Raw genomic sequence first — 23,717 nt, 5'->3', positions numbered from 1 at the left:
TCACACTTACATTAACATAAATAGAATTTATTTTTGTGTTTTTGCATATGCTTCCCACCACAAATGGTTAACTGGCCAATCTCCCCAATTATAATTCATATTACCTATTTTAAAAGCCACTTGGTAATATATTAAATTTTCATATATAATGAAATGCTCTTTTAATTAATTGAAGAAAACTACACAAAAGTATTCACTAATACACTGTTTACAATAATGAAAACCTTCAACGTCCTTAATATTCATCAGTAAATGAACCAGTCAATTATGCTTTCCACATATATTGGAACATTAAACAACCATTAAATACAATAAGGTAGATATACATGTACTTACATGAGAAGAAGTCCACCTACTTTGTTAAGCATAAAATAAAACAAAAAAACAAATATGCTGAAAATCAGTACCCATAGTATTGTCTTATTTTTATAAAAAATGAACTAATAATTATTGATAAGTACATAAACATTTACATATGCATCTGAAAAAGTTTGGGACCACAGTCAACAACATTTAAACTAGGTAGATTTATTTATTGGAGATAGGATGGGCTAAATATATCTTCCATTTTTTGCAACATATACTTCTGTATTATTAGAATAGTTTACAGATTGCATGTAGTATTTCTATAATCAGGAAATAAATAAAGGGAAAAGTAAGCTTTACCTGCAATGGCTTCATAGAGGCCAGCTTTGTACCCTAAGTACTCATACTCTTCGAATCTCTGAGGCCCCTCACACAGGGCTCTGCACTCCATATCTTCACTGAAATATTCTCTTAAAGCTTGTTCAAAGTACTTGATAGCTAGCTCAAAGTCATCAGCCTCATAATGTTTAACTCCTGCACTGTAACTCTCCTGCAAAGAAGCAGAAAAATATTGGGGTGCTTGAATAGCAGGATTTAGACAGATTCAGGATCATTTGGGCAGGGGGCACTGAGCTCTTGTGCTGTGGAAGAATAATGAAGGGTTGTACTGGAAGACAAAAGGTAACTTCTGTGGCTTCAAGTAATTGTAAATGAGATGGGAGTTACCAGCAAGCTGAATGCTGTGTCACCAATTTCATATTCTTCCTGAGCACGTGCAAGACAATATTTTCTAACCCCATCTGCATGTAGCTATGGCCATGCACCAAAGGCCAGGGAGATTGATGTGGGTGGCTGTGACGCATCCACTTTCCAGGGCTGGACCAATTTAATAATAATAATGATGATGATGATGATGATGATGATGATGGTGATGATAATAGGCTTCTGAAAATCTTCTTCTCTTACCCTATTCTTCAATTATCTTGGAGGTCACATATTGAGAATGGTGACATCTCCAGTTGAAAAAAAAAAAGCCTTCAACTTACTGTGATTTTAAGTAAGCTTTCATTTAAATGAATAATTACATAGCTTTAAAATAATCAGAATTTTAAAAGTATAGGTATGATGGAAAACCACCTGGACTGGGAGCTGGGAAACCACAGTATGACCTGAACAATTCACACTGGCTTCAACTCCCATATGTAAAATCAAAGGGTGGTGGGGGCACTGACGTTCAGAGAGGGTGACAGATGTTTATATCACATTCTACTTTTCATCATATCTTACTTATTTTCTAAAGGTATTTTCATTTTCTCTCAATTTTTTTCAGCCCTGATAATGACAATATTTCATCTGAGAACTCTGAAAATATAGAACTATCACTGTATTGGAAACCGAGACTCAACCTGAAACCCCCATGCACAGGAATCTGCTTTGAGTCAAATGAAACTCAGGAGCACCTTCTGATTAGGGCAATGGTCCCCAGCGCTCACCAGATGTGGTTTGGCTTCTCGGTCTACCAACTGGAGTACTTCAACACCGGCCATTGTTCTGTAATTCTCGATGTTCTGCTGCATTTCCATGTGCTCAGGGTTGGCCATGAAAAACGTGTGGGCTGCTTGCACTGCCTTTTCCAGCTGGTTAAGCTACAGAGGGAAAAAAAAAACAAAAGAACCAAATGAAGACAAACATTTCTAACCCAGCTCGGTACTAGCCCAAGGACTAACAGCTAAAGTGGCAGGGCCAAGTTCTAGTTCATATTCACTATACACAACCCCCCATACTGAAAAGTGGGAGGGTAATAAACAGGGCTCCTAAAATGATATGTGGCAATCTGGGCTTTGGTGAAAATTAATACACATGCTCTATTCTAAGTTCATTCTTTTCCTGCTCTTTGCTGAGCCATCTGCATTTTCAGGGAAATTGAATCTTTATGCTTCTGTTTGTTTCATAATTGATCAAAACAGAAAGCTGCCGGGGTGCCTGGATGGTTCAGTCAGTTGAACATCTGACTTCAGCTCAGGTCATGATCTCACGGTTTTTGAGTTCGAGCCCTGCGTAGGGCTCTGCGGTGACAGCTCAGAGCCTAGAATCTGCCTTGATTCTGTGTCTCCGTCTCTCTCTGCCCCTCCCCATTCATACTCTGTCTCTCTCTGTTTCAAAAATAAGTAAAAACGTTAAAAAAAAAAAACACGCAAAAAGCTGCCAGTGTGGTGCCACCTCTAATTCATATTTTTGACATTTTTATCTTGTATTTTTCTCTTCTTTTCTTTTTGTTCCTTTTGCCTTTCATCCTGACAATGGGAGTATAAACAAACCTATGACTTTCCAGAGGATGGGAATGAATATACCTCTCACTCCACCAAATTTGTTAGCCTGCTCTAGAATGTGAAGAATACAAAACTAAGAGTAGTAGAAACCAATGCATAAGAAATGTTGAATACAGCACATAAAACTTTCTACCACATTCCTTTTTTTTTTTTTTTTTTTAATTTTTTTTTTCAACGTTTATTTTATTTTTGGGACAGAGAGAGACAGAGCATGAACGGGGGAGGGACAGAGAGAGAGGGAGACACAGAATCGGAAACAGGCTCCAGGCTCCGAGCCATCAGCCCAGAGCCCGACGCGGGCTCGAACTCACGGACCGTGAGATCGTGACCTGGCTGAAGTCGGACGCTTAACCGACTGCGCCACCCAGGCGCCCCAACCACACTCCTTTTTGATTGAAATATTTCATTCCAGACATATAACTTTGATTCTCATTAATATAAAAGAAGAATTTTTTTTTTTTTTTAATTTTTTTTTAACGTTTATTTATTTTTGAGACAGAGAGAGACAGAGCATGAACGGGGGAGGGGCAGAGAGAGAGGGAGACACAGAACTGGAAGCAGGCTCCAAGCTCTGAGCCATCAGCCCAGAGCCTGACGTGGGGCTCGAACTCACGGTCCGTGAGATCGTGACCTGAGCTGAAGTCGGACGCTCAACCGACTAAGCCACCCAGGCGCCCTAAAAGAAGAATTTTTAATAACCACTCCATAGACACCACAAAATCCTCTCCTAAACCACACAATACATTGCTCTCCATGAAACACAATGATGCATTTTTTTTCCAAGAAAATAGGATTAAATTTACTCAACCTGAGACATTTTGCCCTATGCTCTAGACACAGAAATGTCTAGAGACAGACCTGTTTGTTCCATAACAGAAAAGTGAATATTCACATTAGCAGTCTTTTTCATGGCAAAATTCAAATTATGTTTCATCTGTTTTGGAGTATGGTGACATGAAAATCCATTGTTATTAAAAAGTACACACAAAAAAATCACAGAACAACATATAAGATTCAATTGAGTCTGCTTTTGACAGTCTTGCTACACAGATATTACTAAAAAAGAAGTACTGAGTTCCCAAGGACCAGCTACTGCCGTTCCGCGATAGTCTTAATCCTAACCACAGAAAACATAAACTGCCTTATTTTAAGACCTAAGATCCTTAACTTTGTCTAATAATAGTTAAATCTCTTTTCCTCTTGAATGTGCCTACTCTTAGCTATTGGCCTTCCTTCCATCAAATCTTGTCTTGTTTGCTTTCCCTGTCCCCTTTACCTTTGTCCTCAATTCTGTACTCACAGAATGATTTCGCTTGTCACTAATTTGGGATGTGGTTTCTTTCTTAATTTATATTTTCTCAACTTCTTACATACCAACACAGATAAATATGAATTGTATGGACATCTACACAGTGATGAGGATATAGATATAGAGGAAAAACAGTAGGTTCTAAATTGGGTGTGGCTACACTTATTGGTCAAGTAAACCTGGAAAAAGTCATTTTAAACATTTGTGCCTTAGTTCTCCTTTAAGACAAACAAAGTTCTCCTTTAAGACAAAAACCCCATACCACCATCTACTGCATAGGATTTTGGAAGGATTTAATTGTGTAATGTATATAAATGTGCTTCATAAATCACAAAAATCCTTAAAAAAAAAAAAAAAAAAAAACAGGGGCTCCTGGGTGGCTCAGTCGGTTAAGCATCCGACTTCGGCTCAGGTCATGATCTCGCGGTCCGTGAGTTCGAGACCTGCGTCGGCCTCTGTGCTGACAGCTCAGAGCCTGGAGCCTGTTTCAGATTCTGTGTCTCCCTCTCTCTCTGACCCTCCCCCGTTCATGCTGTCTCTCCCTGTCTCAAAAATAAATAAACGTTTAAAAAAATTAAAAAAGAAAAAGAAAAACAAATCAATAACAGAGAGGGAGGCAAACCATAACAGACTCTTAAATACAGAGAACAAACTGAGAGTTGCTGGAGGGGAGGCAAGTGGCGGGATGGGCTAGATGGGAGATGTGATTAAGGAGGGTACTGGTTGGAATGAGCACTGGGTGTTATATATAAGTGATGAATCCCTGGGTTCGACTCCTGAAACCAATACAACACTGTATGTTAACTAACTTGAATTTAAATAAATAAATTTAAAACAAAAATACATATTTTAAAACAAAAATTAAAAAAATAAATAAACAAAAATACAATTTATAGATGATCTGTTTCAAAGATATAAATATGTATTCAATAATGATGGTATAATCTATAGCTCCCATGGACACATAATTTACGAGAATATAGTAAGGTCTTCGTGGTTCGTGGAAACTGTCTTTAGTCAAGAGCCAAACTATAAATTATGAACAAAACAGATTAGCACTGACACACTCTGATTCTATATAGCACAAGCCATTAAAGTTGACAGAACATAAATAAATATTTATGATTTTTACTTTCCTACCTTCATCTTTGGCTCAGGCTATTCCACTCACTGACTTAGAGAGTCTTCGTCTTTTCTTACTGAAATCTAACAAATCCCATAAGGCCAAGCCTAAATCCTGTCTTCTCTAACAGAGCCTTTCTCAACATTCCAGCAACAGGCAAGTACAACAATATCATCTTATCCCTATTCCTCTACAAGCACTTATCAGACTCTTCTGTGCTTTGCGCCTACCTGAGTATATTCGTTTTTTTCTGGTAGAGCTCTTTGAGAATAGGGGTCATATGACTTCTTTTTGTTTGTTTGTTTTCCACCTACTTTACATATAGAGGATGTCTATGATATGTCTAAAAAAAAAGAGGAAAAAAAGAACTTCTAACAAGCCAATCTTTTACACACACATCAAAAAGTGTATTACATGTGAGTGTGCTTCCTAAGCTCTACTGTATTAAAAGGATGTCAGTTTAATAACATTTCTGAAGTCATCATTCACACTGAGAGCTTCAATACTGATTAACAACACTGAATATGATTCAGTAGCTCTCAAAAACTGATGTTGACAAATTGGTTCTTTTTCTTAAATTTTGGCACATTGTTGTTGTTTTTTTCCTATTTGATGCTTTCCCCATTTATAAGCCAGTATTGAGCATAATACCATCTTCACCAATATAAATATTAAGAAGATCTGGGGCACCTGGGTGGCTCAGTCGGTTGAGCATCCGACTTCGGCTCAGGTCATGATCTCGCGGTCCGTGAGTTCGAGCCCCTCATCGGGCTCTGTGCTGACAGCCTGGAGCCTGCTTCAGATTCTGTGTCTCGCTCTCTCTGCCCCTCCCCTGCTCACGCTCTGTCTCTCTCTGTCTCAAAAATAAGTAAAACATTAAAAAAATTTATTTTTGAGACAGAGCATGAATGGGGATGGGGCAGAGAGAGAGGGAGACACAGAATCTGAAGCAGGCTCCAGGCTCTGAGCTGTCAGCACAGAGACCGACACAGGGCTTGAACTCACGAACTCATGAACTGTGAGATCATGACCTGGGCCAAAGTTGGACGCTCAACTGATTGAGCCACCCAGGCGCCCCTAAAAGAAAACTTTTAAAAAGACTTGATAACTTAAGGTTAAACCATAAAACTTATTCATGAACTGGCCATGACTTTTAAATCATTGTGAACCAGTTCAGGAAACTGGAATTGGCTTCCAAAGTCTATAAAACAAGTCATTATTTCAACTGGAAGCTTGATATCTTTGTACTCAATTTTAGAAATTACATATACACATCTGAAATGGTAGGAAAAGTCCAAGTGAACATGTGTGTGCTGCATATAATGCTGTATTTTGGGATGGAGATTATTATAAGGCCTCGTAAGTACTAGGTTTCAACTAAGGCAATATCGTCGAAACAAAGAAAAAGCAAACTGCCCTTAAAGGCTCCACATTGGACCTCCTTTAAGACCAAAATAAAATAAGCCGCAGGAGAGGGTAACTCTATACATTAGGGAGAAAAAAAACCCTGCAGAATAAAGAGCAACTGAGGAAAGGGGAATGATCTGACAACAAGATGGTACTTTTCAGGGAGCCGACCGCCCCACTGAGATATGAAAAATTCTGGCCAGAAATGCATTCAGGACACACTGGGCCATTTCAACTCAGGCTGTGAAGTGAACATTTTCTCCTGCCAGCCCAGAAGCATGACTGTACGTGGCAGTCATTCTGTACGGAAAAAGAAATGAATGCTGATTAAATCAATGCCCTGCTGACATTCAGAAGTTACTCTGTCCACTGGTGAGTGAATGAAACCCTTTTGACTCACTAATGGTTTTCCATAGCTAGTAATAAAGAAGCATTTCAAAAGTACGCATTGACTATTTAGAAACCTTCAGTAGCTATCCATTGACCACAAAAGAGATTCCAGAAACTATGTACTATGACATTCAAAACCTCCAGGATTTGGCCCTAACTAAATTCCTAATATAACTTCCTCATCTCTGCCATATGTAAACTTTTCCCACCAAAGTTCTAGAGGAACTTCTAGATGTTTTATAATTTACCATCTTTCTATTCAAGAAAATACACAAAGGCAAAGCACTCCAGTCAGTGCCAAATTCCTCATTTAATTCATTCACTTATTCAGCAAATATATGTTTTGTATTGAATCAGTGCTAGATGCTGTAATAGTTGATGAGAGTATCTAACAGGGTCAAAACAAAGACTCTGCTTTCTACCTACTTACAGCCTCATCCCAGGGGACGAGGCTAAAGTAAGTAAGTCATTAATGAACTTAATTTCACATTGTGCTGAATGCTATAAAGAAATAAATGAACAAACCATACTATAAGAGCTGCCTGGGGTTGGGATGGAAGCAGGACTCTATTAGATAAATTAGTCAAAGAAGGTCACTCTGTAATGGTATTTTTCAGCTGAGATCTAAATGTTGAGAAGCCAATCATGTGTAGAACAGGAGGAAGAACATTCCAGGCAAAAGGAAGTGAACTGAAAGGGCCCTTTCCTGGCAAAAGAAAGTCAAGTGGAAAAGGTATTGACATGTTTTTAAAGCAGAGCAAAGACTAGAGAGACACTGGAAGAACTGGAGAAAGAGAGATCATGGGAGAGTTTATTCAAAGTGCAATAGGGAACCATTAAATAATTTTAAACAATTTCTGAAACACATTTTAATATAACAATTCAGACCGATGTGTGGAGAATAGATCTTTGGTAATGAGCAAGAGAACATGCCAGTAATTCAGGTGAGAGATAATGCTTTTACTTTTAAAATAAAAAGAGGACAAGCATGGGTCAGTGCCCTGTCTTTTCCCCTTCCATTCCTTTCTCTCCCTCTCCATTTTGCCTATTCTTTCTATAGTGATGTTTTTCAATTCAGACACATAGAACAAAGCAAACCATTCTAAACTTCCCAAACATAGTTTAGGGGTCATATGTAAGCTCCCTGTCTTCTGAATTAGGAGATATATGAAGCTCAAATAGTTTGAATATGAAATTTAGGACAGCTTGTAAGACATATGCAAGAAAGGCAATTCTAAAGCACATTTTAAAAATGTAAGAATACTGTACTTCTGAGATAGACTATTTAGAATCGCTTTCTATCTTCTGAAGCCTTTTTATGCAACCGGGATAAATCAGCAAGCCCAAAATAAGTAATTTCCATTCTTCTACTCAAACATTCATATTTCAATAAAGAAGGGAACGCTCTCTCTGCTTTCACCACCCTAACTTTGGGAATGCATCCAACATCATGCATTTCATTCTGATGAAGTGCTATATTTTTTGCCTTGGCTCTTTACTTAAATTTCACAATATAGCAACTTTAGAGAATTTTTAACCCACTAGGAGGTTTCTTACCGAACGACAAGCAAGTAAGTTGACACTGAAGGCATTTCTGTTTCTAGGTCACAGCAGAATTTTTAAATTTTAGTTAGCAGCAGAAACACACTGGCTGGAGGGAAAGGAAGTCACTCGATAATAGCATGCACATCATGCTAAACACTGAAAATTCATTGGCTAAAAGGCATAAACATCCTTTTACAAAACAATAAGATGTTTTGTTTTGTTTTGTTTGTTTCATAATGGTGACACCAGACATTTTTGTAGCATTTGCTAATATCTCCAAATTTACCTCAAATTTTTGCCAACTCAAAGTTAATTTTTCTTTACAAAACCAACTAAGCAAACAATTTTAAAAATTGAACAAACAACATATTAAGAGAATAGTCTTAAAGATCCATTAAGTTTTGAAACAAAATTCGAAAGCATTTTTTTAAGTACTGGATTAAACTAAATCCTATGGATTATAGTATTTCAAATGTAAAGGCCAGGCTGTTTAATAAGAATTCAATTTTATTTTAGAAAATTCCTAAACATTTCCATATAATGTGGTCAGAATTTGAGAGATTCAAAAAATAACTAGATGAAAAACCACTTTGGGGGCCCCTGGGTGGCTCAGTCAGTTGTCAGTTAAGCGTCTGAGTTCTGCTCAGGTCATGATCTCAAGGTTTATAGATTGGAGCCCCACACTGGGTTCTGTGCTGACAGCTCAAAGCCTGGAGCCTGCTTCAGATTCTGTGTCTCCCTCTCTCTGCCCTCCCGCTGCTCATGCTCTCTCTCTCTCAAAATAAGTAAACATTAAAAAAAAAAAAAGAAAACCACTTTGCATTCTTATTTCACAGTTTCTGATGGTGTTACTATCCTTTATGTTGTTAATATAACTTGTAAAAATACCAATGTGTTGAATTATTTTTATACTTTAGTTTTTTATACTTCAGGAAGTAATTTCTTGCTTCTCTTGACAAATTTATAAAATTGATTTTACCGAGGCGCCTGGATGGCTCAGTCAGTTAAGCATCCGACTCTTGATTTCAGCTCAAGTCATCATCTCACTGTTCATGAGATCAAGCCCCATGTCAGGCTCTGCACTGAACACAGAGCCCACTTGGGATTCTCTTTCTCCCTCTCTCTCTGCCTCTCCCCTGCTCATGCACACATTACCCCCCACCTTTCTCAAAATAAGTAAACATTTAAAATGAAAATAAAATAAATTTTACCAGATATTGAAGACTGTATAATATAGTGCATTGCCCTTTTTGTTCTGACTACTAAGAAGCTCTGAGCTTAATTTTATTCTCATATACAGTAACTGTATTATAGTGGGTTTCTAGTATATTAGACTGAAACTCGTATACTTCCCTTTTATCTTTTTTTTTTGTTTTGTTTTTATTCCATTTCAAAAACCTAACAATATAAATAATTACCTTAGGTAATTCAAAGTCCTTTTGGACACAGGAAAGGCATAAAAGATAAACCCCCATGGTAAGGGAAATTTCTAGTAATTAATTCTTTCCTACATCTTAATGTAGAAAATTTAGAAATTTGTAGCTTTAAAAAATATATATTAATTCACAGGTTAGGTGTTCATGCTAATGTAGAAAATGAACTTATCTTTGCATTTACAGAATGTGAGTTTAAAATGTAGTCATGGTTATAAGTAAATATTTATAACTTTCAAAATGCTATTTGGTAAGGATTAGATGGGGAATGGCGTTTCTAAAGAGTAACGTTTTCTCTGTGGAGTAAGTTGGAAAGGAAGAATATGCATTTTTAAAGCATTTTCTTTTGCCAAACTGCTTATACTCTTTCCTTCAATTACTTATGGTTCTCGGCCTGATTAATAGACTCCAGCTCTTTCTGAACTCTGGTAAGTTTCAAGCTGATGTTTACAACTTAATGTTAAACACTGACTCTTGAGTAGCTACAGTCAAATGAGGTTGACCTCATGAGCCCAGGGCAACAACAGATCCTATCAGCTAAGTTTGCTAGAAGGTTTCTTATCTAAATAAAAACCATCTTTCAGGGTAAGGAAAACACTAACGTGAAGAAGCAGAACTTTTAAACGTACCATTTCCGATTAGAAACTATTTAAAACAAAAAGCCCTCGAAGCTTTTGAAAAAGAAGAAAACCTCAAAATATTAGCCAAAAAATATGTGTGTGCTTAATTGGACAAAGTCCCTCAAGCCATCTGTGTACTGTATTGTCTAACTCCCTAACAAGAGGATAGCCAAAGCTTGGATGCTCTCTGGGTAAGGAGAGAGTACTGTCTTAGGGATGGAATGTGTCACAGATCCAATGAAACTAGTGTGTGTGGCTTACTGGTATGTGCCTGTTGTTTTTTGTTCTAAACATTAGGACAGGGTAAGATTGAATAACTGGGCAGGATCTTAACCTCTGAAGTATTGTCCAGAAGTCTCCCTTGAGGTGTCAGAGGATGACTAATGGTTACCGAAAAGAAGGTTTTGGGCCAAGACCTCTCTGACATTTGCTTCCTGCTACTGTTTTTGGAATCACAGCTTTATTCCTCTTTAGAAATTTCTTTGGAAGGCAGATGTCACTCATTTCCTGTTCCAGTTTTGCCAACATCTCATGGCTATTTCAGAAGTCATCATTTTAACTGGTAAAGAATCTTATTTGTGTCTTGATTATAAAAAAAAAATAAAATAAACAGAAATCCAGTGTCCTCCTTTGTGAGCTCAGAACTGGATTCCGTTCCTCTGGGATCCCCATGTTGATGAGCACAATCTTGTTCACGAGGTTGTTAATAAGAATTTACCCTGTGTATTGTTGTATAGTTTGCAAGGCACTTCACAATACTACTAATAAAAATAAAAGTAATAAAAATGATCATTTACTGTCTACCCAATTCCTATTGTGACATTCTTCAAAAAGCTAAAAGAGAGTTCTCCTACCTCACATCGGGCCCAGGGCAGAAGTACCTGATCATTATTTACAAGCGCACATTATAATACAAACAATGAGCTGTAGCACCACATAGAAGCCAGTGCTGGGATAGACTGAGTTGCCCTTAATGAACTTCCTGGTACCAAAACAAATTTTGTTGTTCTAACAGTTCACTCATGCTTTGCTTCTGCCTGGTTTTCATTATGATAAATGGAGATGAATGTTGTCTTTCCCTAGTGACCCATTAAAAAAGCTCTCGCTGGCCATCACTTCCCTGGAGCCAACAGCCAGCTCCCTAATTGCTTACTACCAGAGTTATGTCTCTGCAATCAGCAGCAGCCGGAGCACATTCCCCCTCCCCAAACTGTACAAAGTTGCAAAACTTTGACTTCATTTGTCAAATACATTGCAAACTGGCAATTAACTATGGATGTGGACTTTGCGCTTCTCTAAGATAGGCTTTAAAGATCAGCGATAAAATAGCTTCATGTAGACTTGCCGCTGACCTTTCTGTTTTTGAGACTATGAAAAAAAAAAAAAGAATTTCAAAGCTTTTTGTGTGCCTGCAACATTGTTTTGTGGAGTAATAAAGTGGGTATAAAATGCTTGTCATGGGCAAGGAGGGATGGGAGCCCCTAGGACTGAGAATCAAAACCCAGGTTTACTTCCTATTTCTCTCACAAGCAACTGCCTTTCCTGAGTGGATTGCGGGTGGAGGCGCACAGTCAGGGAAAAGAAGTAATAAATTGGGCCTTGCCTTGTTAAAAAGTGTAACAGTGCTAGGATAACATCGGAGATAGCCTGGCAAAACTGATGACTTGGGGAGAGCTTTAGAGTTTAGCGACCGTATAGGAAAATGCTGGCATTGTAATTCCCAACATCTCCCTTCTACTTTGTGTTTATGAAACAAATTTAACATTCCACCCAAACCACTCCACTGTAAGAAATATAAGAAAAGCAAACAAGCAAATCAAAAGCTTTTCCACTTGGACGTTTTTGGTATAACTATGCCACATTCCTCTTTGAAATACAAACTCTCTCTAGCCCCTATAAGGGTGGGGAGATTTACTTCAAAATGTATTTCAAAACCTTTACTTCACCTCATGTTAAGGAATGTACCATGGCTGAAAGCCAAAGGGAGTTTCACTCCAAACACCCCTCTTGGAGGGCTCTTCAAGGGGAGACTAAGGTCCCTTCAGGTATTCAACCCATCAAGCTGACTAATGGGTGTTCCTAACCTGACAGGCCACATGTTCTTATTAAAGAGGTGGTTTTGATGATAGAGTTCTTTCAGTGTTCCGTAAGTTCCTCTGGCATCACACCTGCACTTTTTAAAGCATTCAGCCACAGCAGTAACCTTCAGGCTGTATTGTAAATTAAATATCCCGGCCACATACACAAGCTAAATTATAAACACAAGCATTTTCTCTGTACCTCAGCCAACAGACTATACTGGAAAGAAGTTCCAGTCCATCTGAATGTCTGAGGAGGTTAAAGCTTGGAGAATTTCACTTACTGACTGAACTTATCAGGTAGCACCGTTTCTTCAGTTACTTTTGTGGTACTTGCATTGGTCTGTGGATATGAACTTCCATTAGCAATAGGTAAGCAGGGCTAGAAAGGCCCTTTAAGTTATTTAGTACCACTGTCTCAAGTAGAAAAAGGTTGTGAATGGAAAACAAATGGCAAGACTGTGGTTAGAATCTCTTTTATTAAGATGTTCATAAACATGTGTTTGGGATTTTAATCCCTGTTATTTCAAAGTAGAGGTAAATTCATATATATCTGGTCCATGTAACAAGTGTTTGCTGATCACCCCTGCCATAGAAAGAACATGATAGGTGTTCTGTGAGGATATAAAATATTTTCAGTATGGTCCTTGATCTTTTATTAAATACAGTCCAGTAGGTTAAGAAGACATACACAGACTATTAATATCAAGAACTAAGTTTCTACAGGATTAGAGGGCAGAGTAAGTGGTAACTGGCAGCACAGCACTAGAGAAACTGAGAGACATTTGAAATCATAGTTGCCTGGGAGGTTCAGGGAAGGCCTCACTGAGAAAGTGGGAATAAGGCTGGGTGATGAAGAATGAAAACCATGTGGATGTCTCAGATGCATGGCTAAACTGGCTCATGTGTAAGGTCTAGATTACAGAGTAATGGGGAAGAAAGGTGAACAGGGCTGTATTATGGGGCTTTCTGAACACTAAAGTGAGGTGTTTCGATTTTTACTGTTGGAAAAAGAGAAACAGATACACCTATGTGTGTATGTATGTGAGTGTAGTCGTGAACATCTCCCCTGCCTCATTCCAAAAAGGATTTGAAAAATAAAAACCATATTTGAGGTAGCAATGGAAAACTTTTTCTTCAGATTTTATTTTATTTTATTTTTATTTTATTTTAATTTAATTTAATTTTATTTTATTTTATTTTATTTTATTTTATTTATTTTATTTTATTTTATTTTATTTTATTTTATTTTATTTTATTTTATTTTTTTAGAGTAAGTTTAGGTTCACAGCAAAATTGAAAGGAAAGAATGGAGATTTCCAGTATCTCCCTTACCCCCACATGAAGATAGTCTCTCCCATTATCAACACCCCCGACCAGAGTGGTATATTCGTTACAACCAAGAAAACTACACTGACACATCATAATCACCCAAAGTCCACAGGATTCACTCTTGGTATTGTATACTCTGTGGAATTTGGAGAAATGTATAATGACAGGTATATATCATTACAGTACCATACAGAGCAATTTTGTGCCCTAAAATCCTGTTCTCCATCTATTCATTTTCCCTGCCCCAACCCCTGATTTATCTACTTTCTCCACATAGCCTTGCCTTTTCCAGAATGTCATATAGTTGCAATCATATAGTAGCATGCTTTTTCAGATTGACTTCTTTCACTTAGTAATACACGTTTAAGGTTTCTCCATGTCTTTTCATGGTTTGACAGTTTATTTATTTTTACATTAAATAATATTCCATCATCTGGATGCACCAGATTTATCCATTCACCTACTGGAAAATATCTTGGTTGCTTCAAGATTTCATAATTGTGAATAAAGCTCCTAGAAACATCCACATGTAGCTTTTTTTGTGTGTACCCAAGTTTTCAACTCCTTTGGGCAAATACTAAGGAGCAACACTGCTAGATGAGTATACCAAGAACGGTGTAATTTTGCAAGAAACTGCCAAACTTCTGGAGTGCTCTCCCCATTTTGTATTCTCACCAGAAATGAATGAAAACTCTTGTTGCTCCATATCCTCACCAGCACTGATGTCAGTATTCTGGAACTGGGTCATTAACAAGGTGAATGGTGGTATAGCACGGTTGCTTTTTTTATTTCCATTCCCCTGATGACATATGATGTGGAGGATTTTTCCATGTACTCATTTATCATCTGTACAGTTTCTTTGGTGATATGTCTGCTAAGGTCTTTGGCTCATTTTTAAATTGGGCTGTTTTCTTATTTTTGAATTTTAATAGTTCTTTATATTTTGGATAACAACTGTTTATCTCAAATATGCCTTTTGTGAATATTTTTTCCTAGTCTGTTGCTTGTCTTCTAATTTTCTTGACATTGTCTTTTGCAGAAAAGAAGTTTTTTTTTTTTTGTTTGTTTTTGTTTTGAATGAAGCTCAGCCCTCAATTATTTCTTTCATGGCTGGTGCCTTTAATGTTGTATCCAAAACTTACTGTCATACCCAAGTTCATGCAAGCTATCTTCCATAAGTTTTACCGTTTTGCATTTTACATTTAGGTCTATGATAAATTTTGAGTTAATATTTGTGAAGGACATACATTCTGTATGTAGGGTCATTTTCCTTTTTTTTTTTTTTTTTTTTTTTTTTTAGCATGTGAATGTCCAGTTGTTCCTGCACCACTTGTAGGAGACATTGTTCTATTGTACTGCCTTTGGTTCTCTGTCAAAAACCAGTGGACTATTTATATATGGGTCTATTTCTAGGCTCTTTATCTGTTCTATTGAGCTATTTGTCTATTCTTTTGCCATACCACACTATTTTGAATATTGCAACTTTATAATAGATCTTGTCAGTCTTTCACTTTTGGTCTTCTCCATAAATATCATGTTGGCTCTTCTGAGTCTTTTCCCCCTCCATATAAACTTTAGAATAAGTTTGTGGGTAATTGTAAAATAAACTAGGATTTTGATTGGGGTTATATTGAATTTATAGAACTGACATCTTCTCCACTGACTCAATAGTGAATCTTCCTTTTCTATGGACCATGGAATCTCTGTTTAGTTCTTTGATTTCATTCATCAGAGTTTTGTAGTTCTCACACATTTCTTGTACATATTTTGTTTTAATTACACCAAAGTATTTCATTTTGTGGAGTGCTAATGTAAATGTTTTTGTGGGGTTTTTTAAAGTTCAAATACCACTTTATTCATTGGGGTATACAGGAAAGTGATTGACTTCTGTACATTAACTTTGTATCCTGTAACCTTACTATAATCATTTATTAGTTCCAGGAGATTTTTTGTCAATGTTTTCATATTTTCCACTAAGATGATCATATCATCTGTGAGTAGTTTTATCTCTTTCTTCCCAATCATATATCTTTTATTTCCTTTCCTTGCCTTATTGCATTAGCAAGTACTTCCAATTAGAAGCTGAAAATAAGTGGTGAGAGGGGGCATCCTTGTGATCCACCTGTTTACTTGTTCTTAGAGGGAAAGCTTCAAGTTTCTAACGGTAAAAATGATGTTAGTTGTAGGGTTTTGTTAGATTGACTTGATTAAGTTGCAGAAGTTCCTCTCTCTTCCTAATTTACTGAGAATTTTTATCATCAATGGGTGTTGGATTTTGTCAAATGTTTTCCCATATCTATTATATATGATCATGTGATTTTTTTCTGTTTTATCTTAATGTAACAGATTATATTAATTGATTTTTGATTGTTGAGCCAGTGTTGCATACCTGAAATAAATTCCACCTGGTTAAATGATTAAGGTATCTTTATGTCCTGGAATGTGGTCTATTCTGGTGAATCATCCAAAGAGCTTGAGAAGAATTCTCCTGTTTTTGGATGAAGTAACATATGGATGCCCATTATATTTAGTGCACTGATAGTGGTATTGGGTTCTACTATGCCCTCACTGATTTTTCTACCTGACGCATCCGTCTGTTTCTCTTAGAGGGGTGTTGAAGTCTCAAATATAGTAGTAGATTCATTTATTTCTCTTTGCAGTTCTATCAACTTTTGGCTCATGAGTTAGATGCTCTGTTGGTAGGTACATACATGTTAAGGATTTTTGTGTCTTCTTAGAGAATTAACCCCTTTAGCATTAGGTAATCCCCCTTTATTATCCATAATGTCTTACTTTGAGGTCTGCTCCTCTTTTTAAAAAATTTTTAATGTTAATTTATTGTTGAGAGAGAGAGAGAGAGCGAGAGTGAGCATGAGCTGGGCAGGGACAGACAGAGATGGAGACACAGAATCCAAAGTAGGCTCCAGGCTCTGAGCTGTCAGATGCAGGGCTAGAACCCACAAACTTTGAGATCATGACCTGAGCCCAAGTCAGATGCTTAACCGAGAGAACCACCTAGGTGTCCCAAGGTCTGCTCTTCTTGAAATTAATATGGCTACTCTTACTTTCTTTTAATTAATGCTAGCATTAATCCAGACATTTACTTTTAATTTATATGTGTCTCTAAATTTAAAGTGGATTTCTTGTAGACGACATGTATTTGGGTCCTGCTTTTTTATTCACTCTGTCAGTCTCTGTCTTTTAACTGGTGCATTTGGACCATTAAAGTTGAAAGTGACTATTGATACAGGTTGATGAATATTCACAATATTTCTTGCCCTTTTGCTTTGCTCCTATTGTTCTCACAATACTGAGGGGGCTTCTATGACTGGGTCCCCCTGGACATTTTAACTCTCAGAATTGTCCACACTGAGCTTACAGCAATTGGACAATTAGAGTTCAAGTTTCCCTACCCCAGCACTTGTTCCCACAGTGATATCTACTTGTGAGCCATTGCTCTGTAAGCCATAACAACTATTCACCTATCTCTTCAATCCTGAGGGCAGTGATTTGCCTTGTGTCCCCACCTCTTTTTTGGATCCTAGAATAGTTGTTGATTTCTCAGTCCGTTCAGCTTTTTACTTGTTGCTAGGATGTGATAGCAACATCCAAGCTCCTTGCTTACAGAACAAGAAGCTGTAAGTCTGAAATACTTTAAATTTCTCAGAAGGAAGAAGGGTATGAGAATAGGAGTATATTATCAACTTGATATCTTCTCTCTTTGAAAAGATTGGTCTGGTTGTTGCAGGATAAACTGGGAGTAAGGGAAGACTGGAAAAGAGGAAAAATTTTGGGGCAACATTATAATACTCTCTCACATAAAGAAGAAGCAAGTTTATTATCCTAGTCAGCATGGGCTACCATAGTGAAATACCATAGAATGGGTACCAGAGACTACCATATTTGTTTTCTCACAGTTCTGGAGGCTAGAAAACTGAGATCAGTGTGCCAGAATGGTCAGGTTTTATCAAGAGTGCTCTTATGGTCTGCAGATGGCTGCCTTTTCATTATGTCTTAACATGGCAGAGAGAGCGTGAAAACTTTCTTGTGTCTCTTCTATAAAGGCACTAATCCTACCATGACAGCCCCACTCTCATGGCCTCATCTAAACCTAATTATTTCCCAAAGGCCCTATCTCCAAATACCATCACACTGAGAGTTAAGGGTTCAACATACTAACTTGGGGGGACACAATTCAGTCTATGTATTAATCAAGAAAATATAAAAGTTAAGGATATCTTTAAAATTTCAAAGTCAGTCAATTAAGAACATGATAGAATAATGGAATATTGATAGAATATTCCATGATAGAATAATGGAAATCACTATTTTTTAAAGGTGGTTCCAAAATTTGATTATGGGATAGAGAAAATAATCATTTCATTTTGAACTAGGTTACATGTGATATAATGCAAAAGAGTACATCTTAGCACTGAAGAAACTTGACTGGAGAACTGATGACTAGAGAGCAGTTGGAGTGAGCATTGGGCAAAGTCTATACTTGAGGCACACTGGAGGTCTTTGGCCCACATAAAGTGAGACTTCCAGACTTCCAAGAATGAGAGCATAAACAATTATTATAAGTGGCTCATAACAACCTAGAAAGACAGGGGAAAATGTCTGTGGGTTTGTAATTAATCTTTATCTTGTTAAGAAGTATATTATCCTCAATGGCCAAAAGACTTATTTAAAAAAAAAAGCTTTTATAATTAACTAAGTGTAAGATAAACTATATTAAAAGCTAAACGTATTTATCTAGGGTAAGGCTTTTTAGACTTTCAACTACTATGATAGATAATTTCCATGAGTCAGATATTGTATCCCACATTTTTCCACCTTTTTTGACCAAAGAACCATCCTTCTGCTTCAGAGTGTCTCAAAAGACTAATCAGCTCTCTGAGACTCTACTTTGTTGTATACATACACATGCATATTCCCACACACACACTTTGAGCAAACTTTGTTAACTTTGATGAAAGAATGGCAATCTCAAAGTGCTAAGACTGAAATTGTCTTTAGACATAATTTGGTATAAGACTCCCCATTTTGTTATACTTATGTAAATAAGATAACTAAAATACAGAGTGAGATATTTTTCTTTTTTTAAAAAAAAATGTTTATTTATTTATTTTGAGGGCAAGAAGGAGCAGAGAGAGAGAGGGAGAGAGAGAGAGAGATTGAGCAAGAGCAAGAACCCCAAGCAGGCTCTGCGTTGTCAGCACAGAACCCCACATGGGGCTCAGTCCCACCAACCATGAGATCATGACCTAAGCCAAAATTAAGAGTCAGATGCTTAACCAACTGAGCCACCCAGGTGTCCCAAGTAAGAAATTTTTGTTAGGGCCACATGGATCCTAATAGAAGTGTTGGGCCCCACAACCTGGTCTTCTAAGTTACTGATTTTTCTAGTAAATTTCATTGTGTCTGAGACTAAGTGGCCAATCCTCCTCATTCAGCAGGAAAATAAAGACTGTACCATTTTTGACAAGTGCATATAAAAAACTCACACCCAAAATACATCTCTCCAAAAATCATAAAGGAATACCTTTCTCTATGCCACCCAGAATAAACTAAATTAATGCTGCAAAGTAGGTACTAATAAGTACAGAAGAGAACTATGAGACTGTGTTCAAATGAAGAGACTGGTTTGAATTGAATCACAGCCCAGAAAAATCATATCAAATAGACTGTAAAATTACATTCAGTGGTTTAAAAAACTCAGGCTTTCTGATTTTGACTTTACACATACTGTGGATTTACATTGGCTTCCTTCCCCTGGAAATGTTATATTGTAGTTTAGCAGCTGGATGTTTGGTCTGTACTAGAAATAGAGGGCCACTATTATCTTCTATAAATGTAGTCCAATGTTCCCATTTTGTCTGCAGAGGGTACTATAAGCTTTGTATTTCTAGGAACTGTGAGTCTCAGGATACTCTACTTTGTCTTTCAGTTCAACCTGACCAACATTCAATGAGGGTCCTGTGCTCGGTATTGGGTAGGTGGGAATGGTGGACAGAAAACTGTGATAATTCTTGCTTTTTAGCAGCTAATCTGGGAGAAGGGGTGAGAAATCAGAGGAAGAAAATACCTATAATTTGGGGTTGAGTAAGGGACCATAAAAAAAGTAAAAACAAACACTGTAAAGGTTCAAACTAGGAAAAACCACCTCTAAATAGATGGTTTTGGATCTAGGAAGTCTTTATGGAAATCTTACAAATATGGCTTTTGTAATAGACCCTGAAGGATGGATGGCATTTCAATAGGCATAGATGCCAGGAATGGCATACCAAAAAAAAAAAAAAAAAGAAAGAAAGAAAGTGTTATTTGTGTGTGAGGATTAATTTGTTGGGAGTGCAAGTGTTCAAAGTGGGATTTGGAGTAGTCAAGAATACTTAAAAAGTAGGCTGGGGCCAAAGTGATGTGGGTTTGGAGCTAAGAACATATTGTGTCCCATTTGAGGGAGATTTGAAAACCTCAGAGCATTGGAATAGTCTGAATCTTTTGAAACGATCTTCCAGAAACATCACTATGTCACTGTAGAGGAGTAAGTCTACCTTACTAAGTTATATTAGTAACACAGGATGGTCTGCAGCCAGACAGAGTTAATCAATCCTTCTGAGCTACAGGTGCCAGTAAACCTGACTCCCTGCAATCCGATTTCCAGCTGGTCCTGAATCATGAACATTATGGAACCAGACCACGTACTCACATGTCCAGAGTAGTTGTCAAGCATGCCAATAAAGTGCGAAACTGCCACATTTCCCGTTTCCGGAAGACCCACTTTCTGTTAATCTAAAGCCTTTTATGTTTTACAGACTCCATAGCAAGTCCAGTTTTCAACCAGAAAGAAATCTCAGCCAAGTCATGACAAGGAACATATCTTCCATCCGTGAGTTGTCACCTCTGCATTCCGATTTCCACCTCTGCTGTTTCAACCCCGAAGAACATATGGACCTATTAGAAAATAATCTAAGCAGCTTTCATTCTTTTCATTTAAAAACATTCCCATGATAGAATTCTCATTTGCCTCTACCTGTAGACAGCAAGGCAGAGAGAGTCTTACTTTCATTCCTCTTTGCCACCTCCCTCATGTCAGCAGAAGTCTCTATGGGAATGGCTATATGAACTGACAATTATTAACTTTGTGCTTTCCTCTTCAGGAGGAAAAGAGATCAATAAGAGATCAATCCTGCTGAGATCAATAAGAGTAAAAGGGAAACCAATGGGAGCCTAACCCTTCCTACTGCCAGCTCTCATGGAAAAGAAGCTAAGAGCAAATGCCTGGATGTGACGTGCATATTCTCAGAGGGAAGAAAGTATGTATGGATGTGTGTACCTAAAATAAACAACAGCCATCTACCGGTTATTTTACAAAGAAAGTTAACATAATTTATCTCAAGTCATTGTCATATATAGATTGGGCAGATATTAATATCCCATGAGAAAAAGGAAGCTCAGGGAAGCTAAATAATAATAGTTGAGCGTACAGTATGCCAGAGACCTGAAATAAACATATATTACTACATGCTATAGACTGAATTGTACTCTCTAAAATTCATATGCCAAGACCCTAACCCCAAGTACCTCAGAATGTGACTGTATTTAGAGATCAGAACTCTAAAGAGGTAATTAAGTTAAACTGAGGCCTTTAGTGTGGACCCTAATCCAGTTTGACTGATGTCTTTATAAGAAAAGGAGACTAGGACATAGAGACACCAGTGTAACTGGCACACAGAGGAAAAGACCATGTGAGGACACAACCAGGTGGCAACCATCTGCAAGTCAAGGAGAGAGGCCTCAGAAAAAAACAATCCTGCAGACAACGCTGATCTTGAACTTCTAGCCTCCAGAACCATGAAAAAATAAATGTCTGTTGTTCAAGCCACCCAGTCTGTGGTACTTTTTATAGCAGCCTTAGCAAACAAACACAGCACATTTTAAACATAAAAATAACAGTGAGGAAGAAGTCAATAACTTCATTTACAATTGAGAAAACTAAAAACCATAAGGAATTGAATCTGACTCTAAACCCAGTGATGGCTTATACCAGAACTCAGGCCCATAATCTCTCAGCTATATTCTTCCAAGTGATAAACTGATCAAGAAAACACTAGCAACCTAACTAGGGCACTCTAACTTTTAATTCAGGTTCTCTCCACAAAAGTATCATGAAATTACCTTGGTAGACCCATTGGACATTAAAACAGGATGGGAAACAGGATTAAGAAAAATCAGAGTTCCAAATGAGAATTAAAATACATGGTTTCTTTTATTATTTCTCAGGATAAAACTAAAAATTTCAGGGCAAATTAATCTTCTCTCCTCGGCATTCTGGAGCGGTACATATGTTTTTATTTATGGTACTTAAACCTCCATTTTGGCTTATTCCAAAAAGGAGTTTGATCAAGACTCTCTCCCTCTAAGCATCTCCTTTCATTTTATTGTTAGGTAAAAAGTTTCCTAACATAGAAAACTCCCAAAGGGAAGATACTTTCCTGGTATTATTTTAATGAGCTGGTAAAGTTCCTGAAAAATGCTAAAAACCCATAATACCAGAGAAGTCTGCCTGGGAAATGTCATCTTAATTCTGTGAAGCAGAATTTCTAAGATTCCATATAAACTGATCTGATCAAATTAATAGTGATGTTTGTAACAACAGGGATGGACTAAATTACAGCACAGTCATATGGTAGAATATTATACGCCCACTGAGGATAATAAGACACGCAAAGATGTTCATAATATACCCTTGAAAGAAAAAAGCAGACTGCATAGTAGTGTGTATGGTATGAATCCATTTATGTAACAGAAATTCACTAGAAAAAGTTTATGGACCAAATGTTCATATTAGCTGTGTTCAAGCAGAGTCAGGGAACTTCATTTAGGGCTTAACAATTGTTATTTTTTATTTTGTTTTCTAATTTTCCAAAACAGATATATGGTATATGGGTGTTTTGAAGGAAAAGAAATGAAGTAGAATGAGAAGTAAGCAAAAGTCTAGGTTGATCATGATTTTCTGAATAAAGAAATATTTCCTTCAAGAAAGGGTTTAATCTTGGAAGAAGGTTTGTTATTGTCACCACTGAATTTGATTTATATAATTTAAATAACTGAAATTCTGAAAAAGCTCTGTGTGTGTGCATGTACATGTGCGTGTGAGCGCATGTGTGCACATGTGCATAAAGGGCATAATGTCTAAATACACAAAGAACCATTAGCTGTGGGAAACATTCTTGTAAACTCCTAATCCCTTTAGTCTATTTACTACATTGAAGCCAGAATGATCCTTTCTAAAATACAAATCTGATCTTATCTTTCTCTGATTTAAATTTTCAAAGGCTCCTCCACTGGTATGAGGAGAAAGTTCAAATTCCTTAAGTGACTCATAAACTCTTGCCTGACTGGTCCTGGTTTACCTGCCCAGACTCACCTCACACTATTCTCTGTTACTTTCTAAACATGGGCCTGTTAACTTTTGTGTCAGTTCCATTCATCTCTCCTCTTTCTGGTTACAGTGCTCCTTTTCTTGGGAAATTCTTCTTCCAAATCTTTTCTGATTAGTTCTTATTTATCTTTAGTGGTTTACTTAGACATTGTTTCCTCTGCTATGTCTTCCATGAATAACCAAATCTCACATGCCAGATAGATCCGTGAACTTGTCATAGTACTTCCCTCGTATTATCATAATTACCCATTGACATATTTGAGCACTCCATTGGTTCTCTGGAGACCGAATTCTGAAGACCTTTTTTTTTTTTTTAACTAGCATACAGAAGATTAAGAGATATTGCAAGTGAAAGAAAGAAAGAAAGAGAGAAAGAAAGAAGAAGAGGAGGGAGGGACA

The 23,717-nt window shown here is 37.2% G+C and overlaps 1 protein-coding gene across 1 annotated transcript in view; it reads right to left on the bottom strand.

Moving 5' to 3' along the window:
- P3H2 (prolyl 3-hydroxylase 2) overlaps positions 1-23,717 on the bottom strand; it is a 149,008-nt gene that overhangs the window by 31,586 nt on the left and 93,705 nt on the right. The window contains exons 2-3 of the mRNA XM_060639523.2: positions 1,800-1,952; positions 667-856 (exon numbers count right to left, since the gene is read on the bottom strand). Of these exons, the coding sequence (XP_060495506.1) occupies positions 667-856; positions 1,800-1,952 (343 nt within the window). The remainder of the gene's footprint in view (positions 1-666; positions 857-1,799; positions 1,953-23,717) is intronic.

Source organism: Panthera onca, chromosome C2 (assembly GCF_046562875.1).
Source record: "Panthera onca isolate mPanOnc1 chromosome C2, mPanOnc1 haplotype 2, whole genome shotgun sequence".
Classification (NCBI taxonomy): Eukaryota; Metazoa; Chordata; class Mammalia; order Carnivora; family Felidae; genus Panthera; species Panthera onca.
The sequence above is the reverse complement of the archived record's forward strand: the minus strand, read 5'-3'. Positions and strand labels throughout refer to the sequence as shown.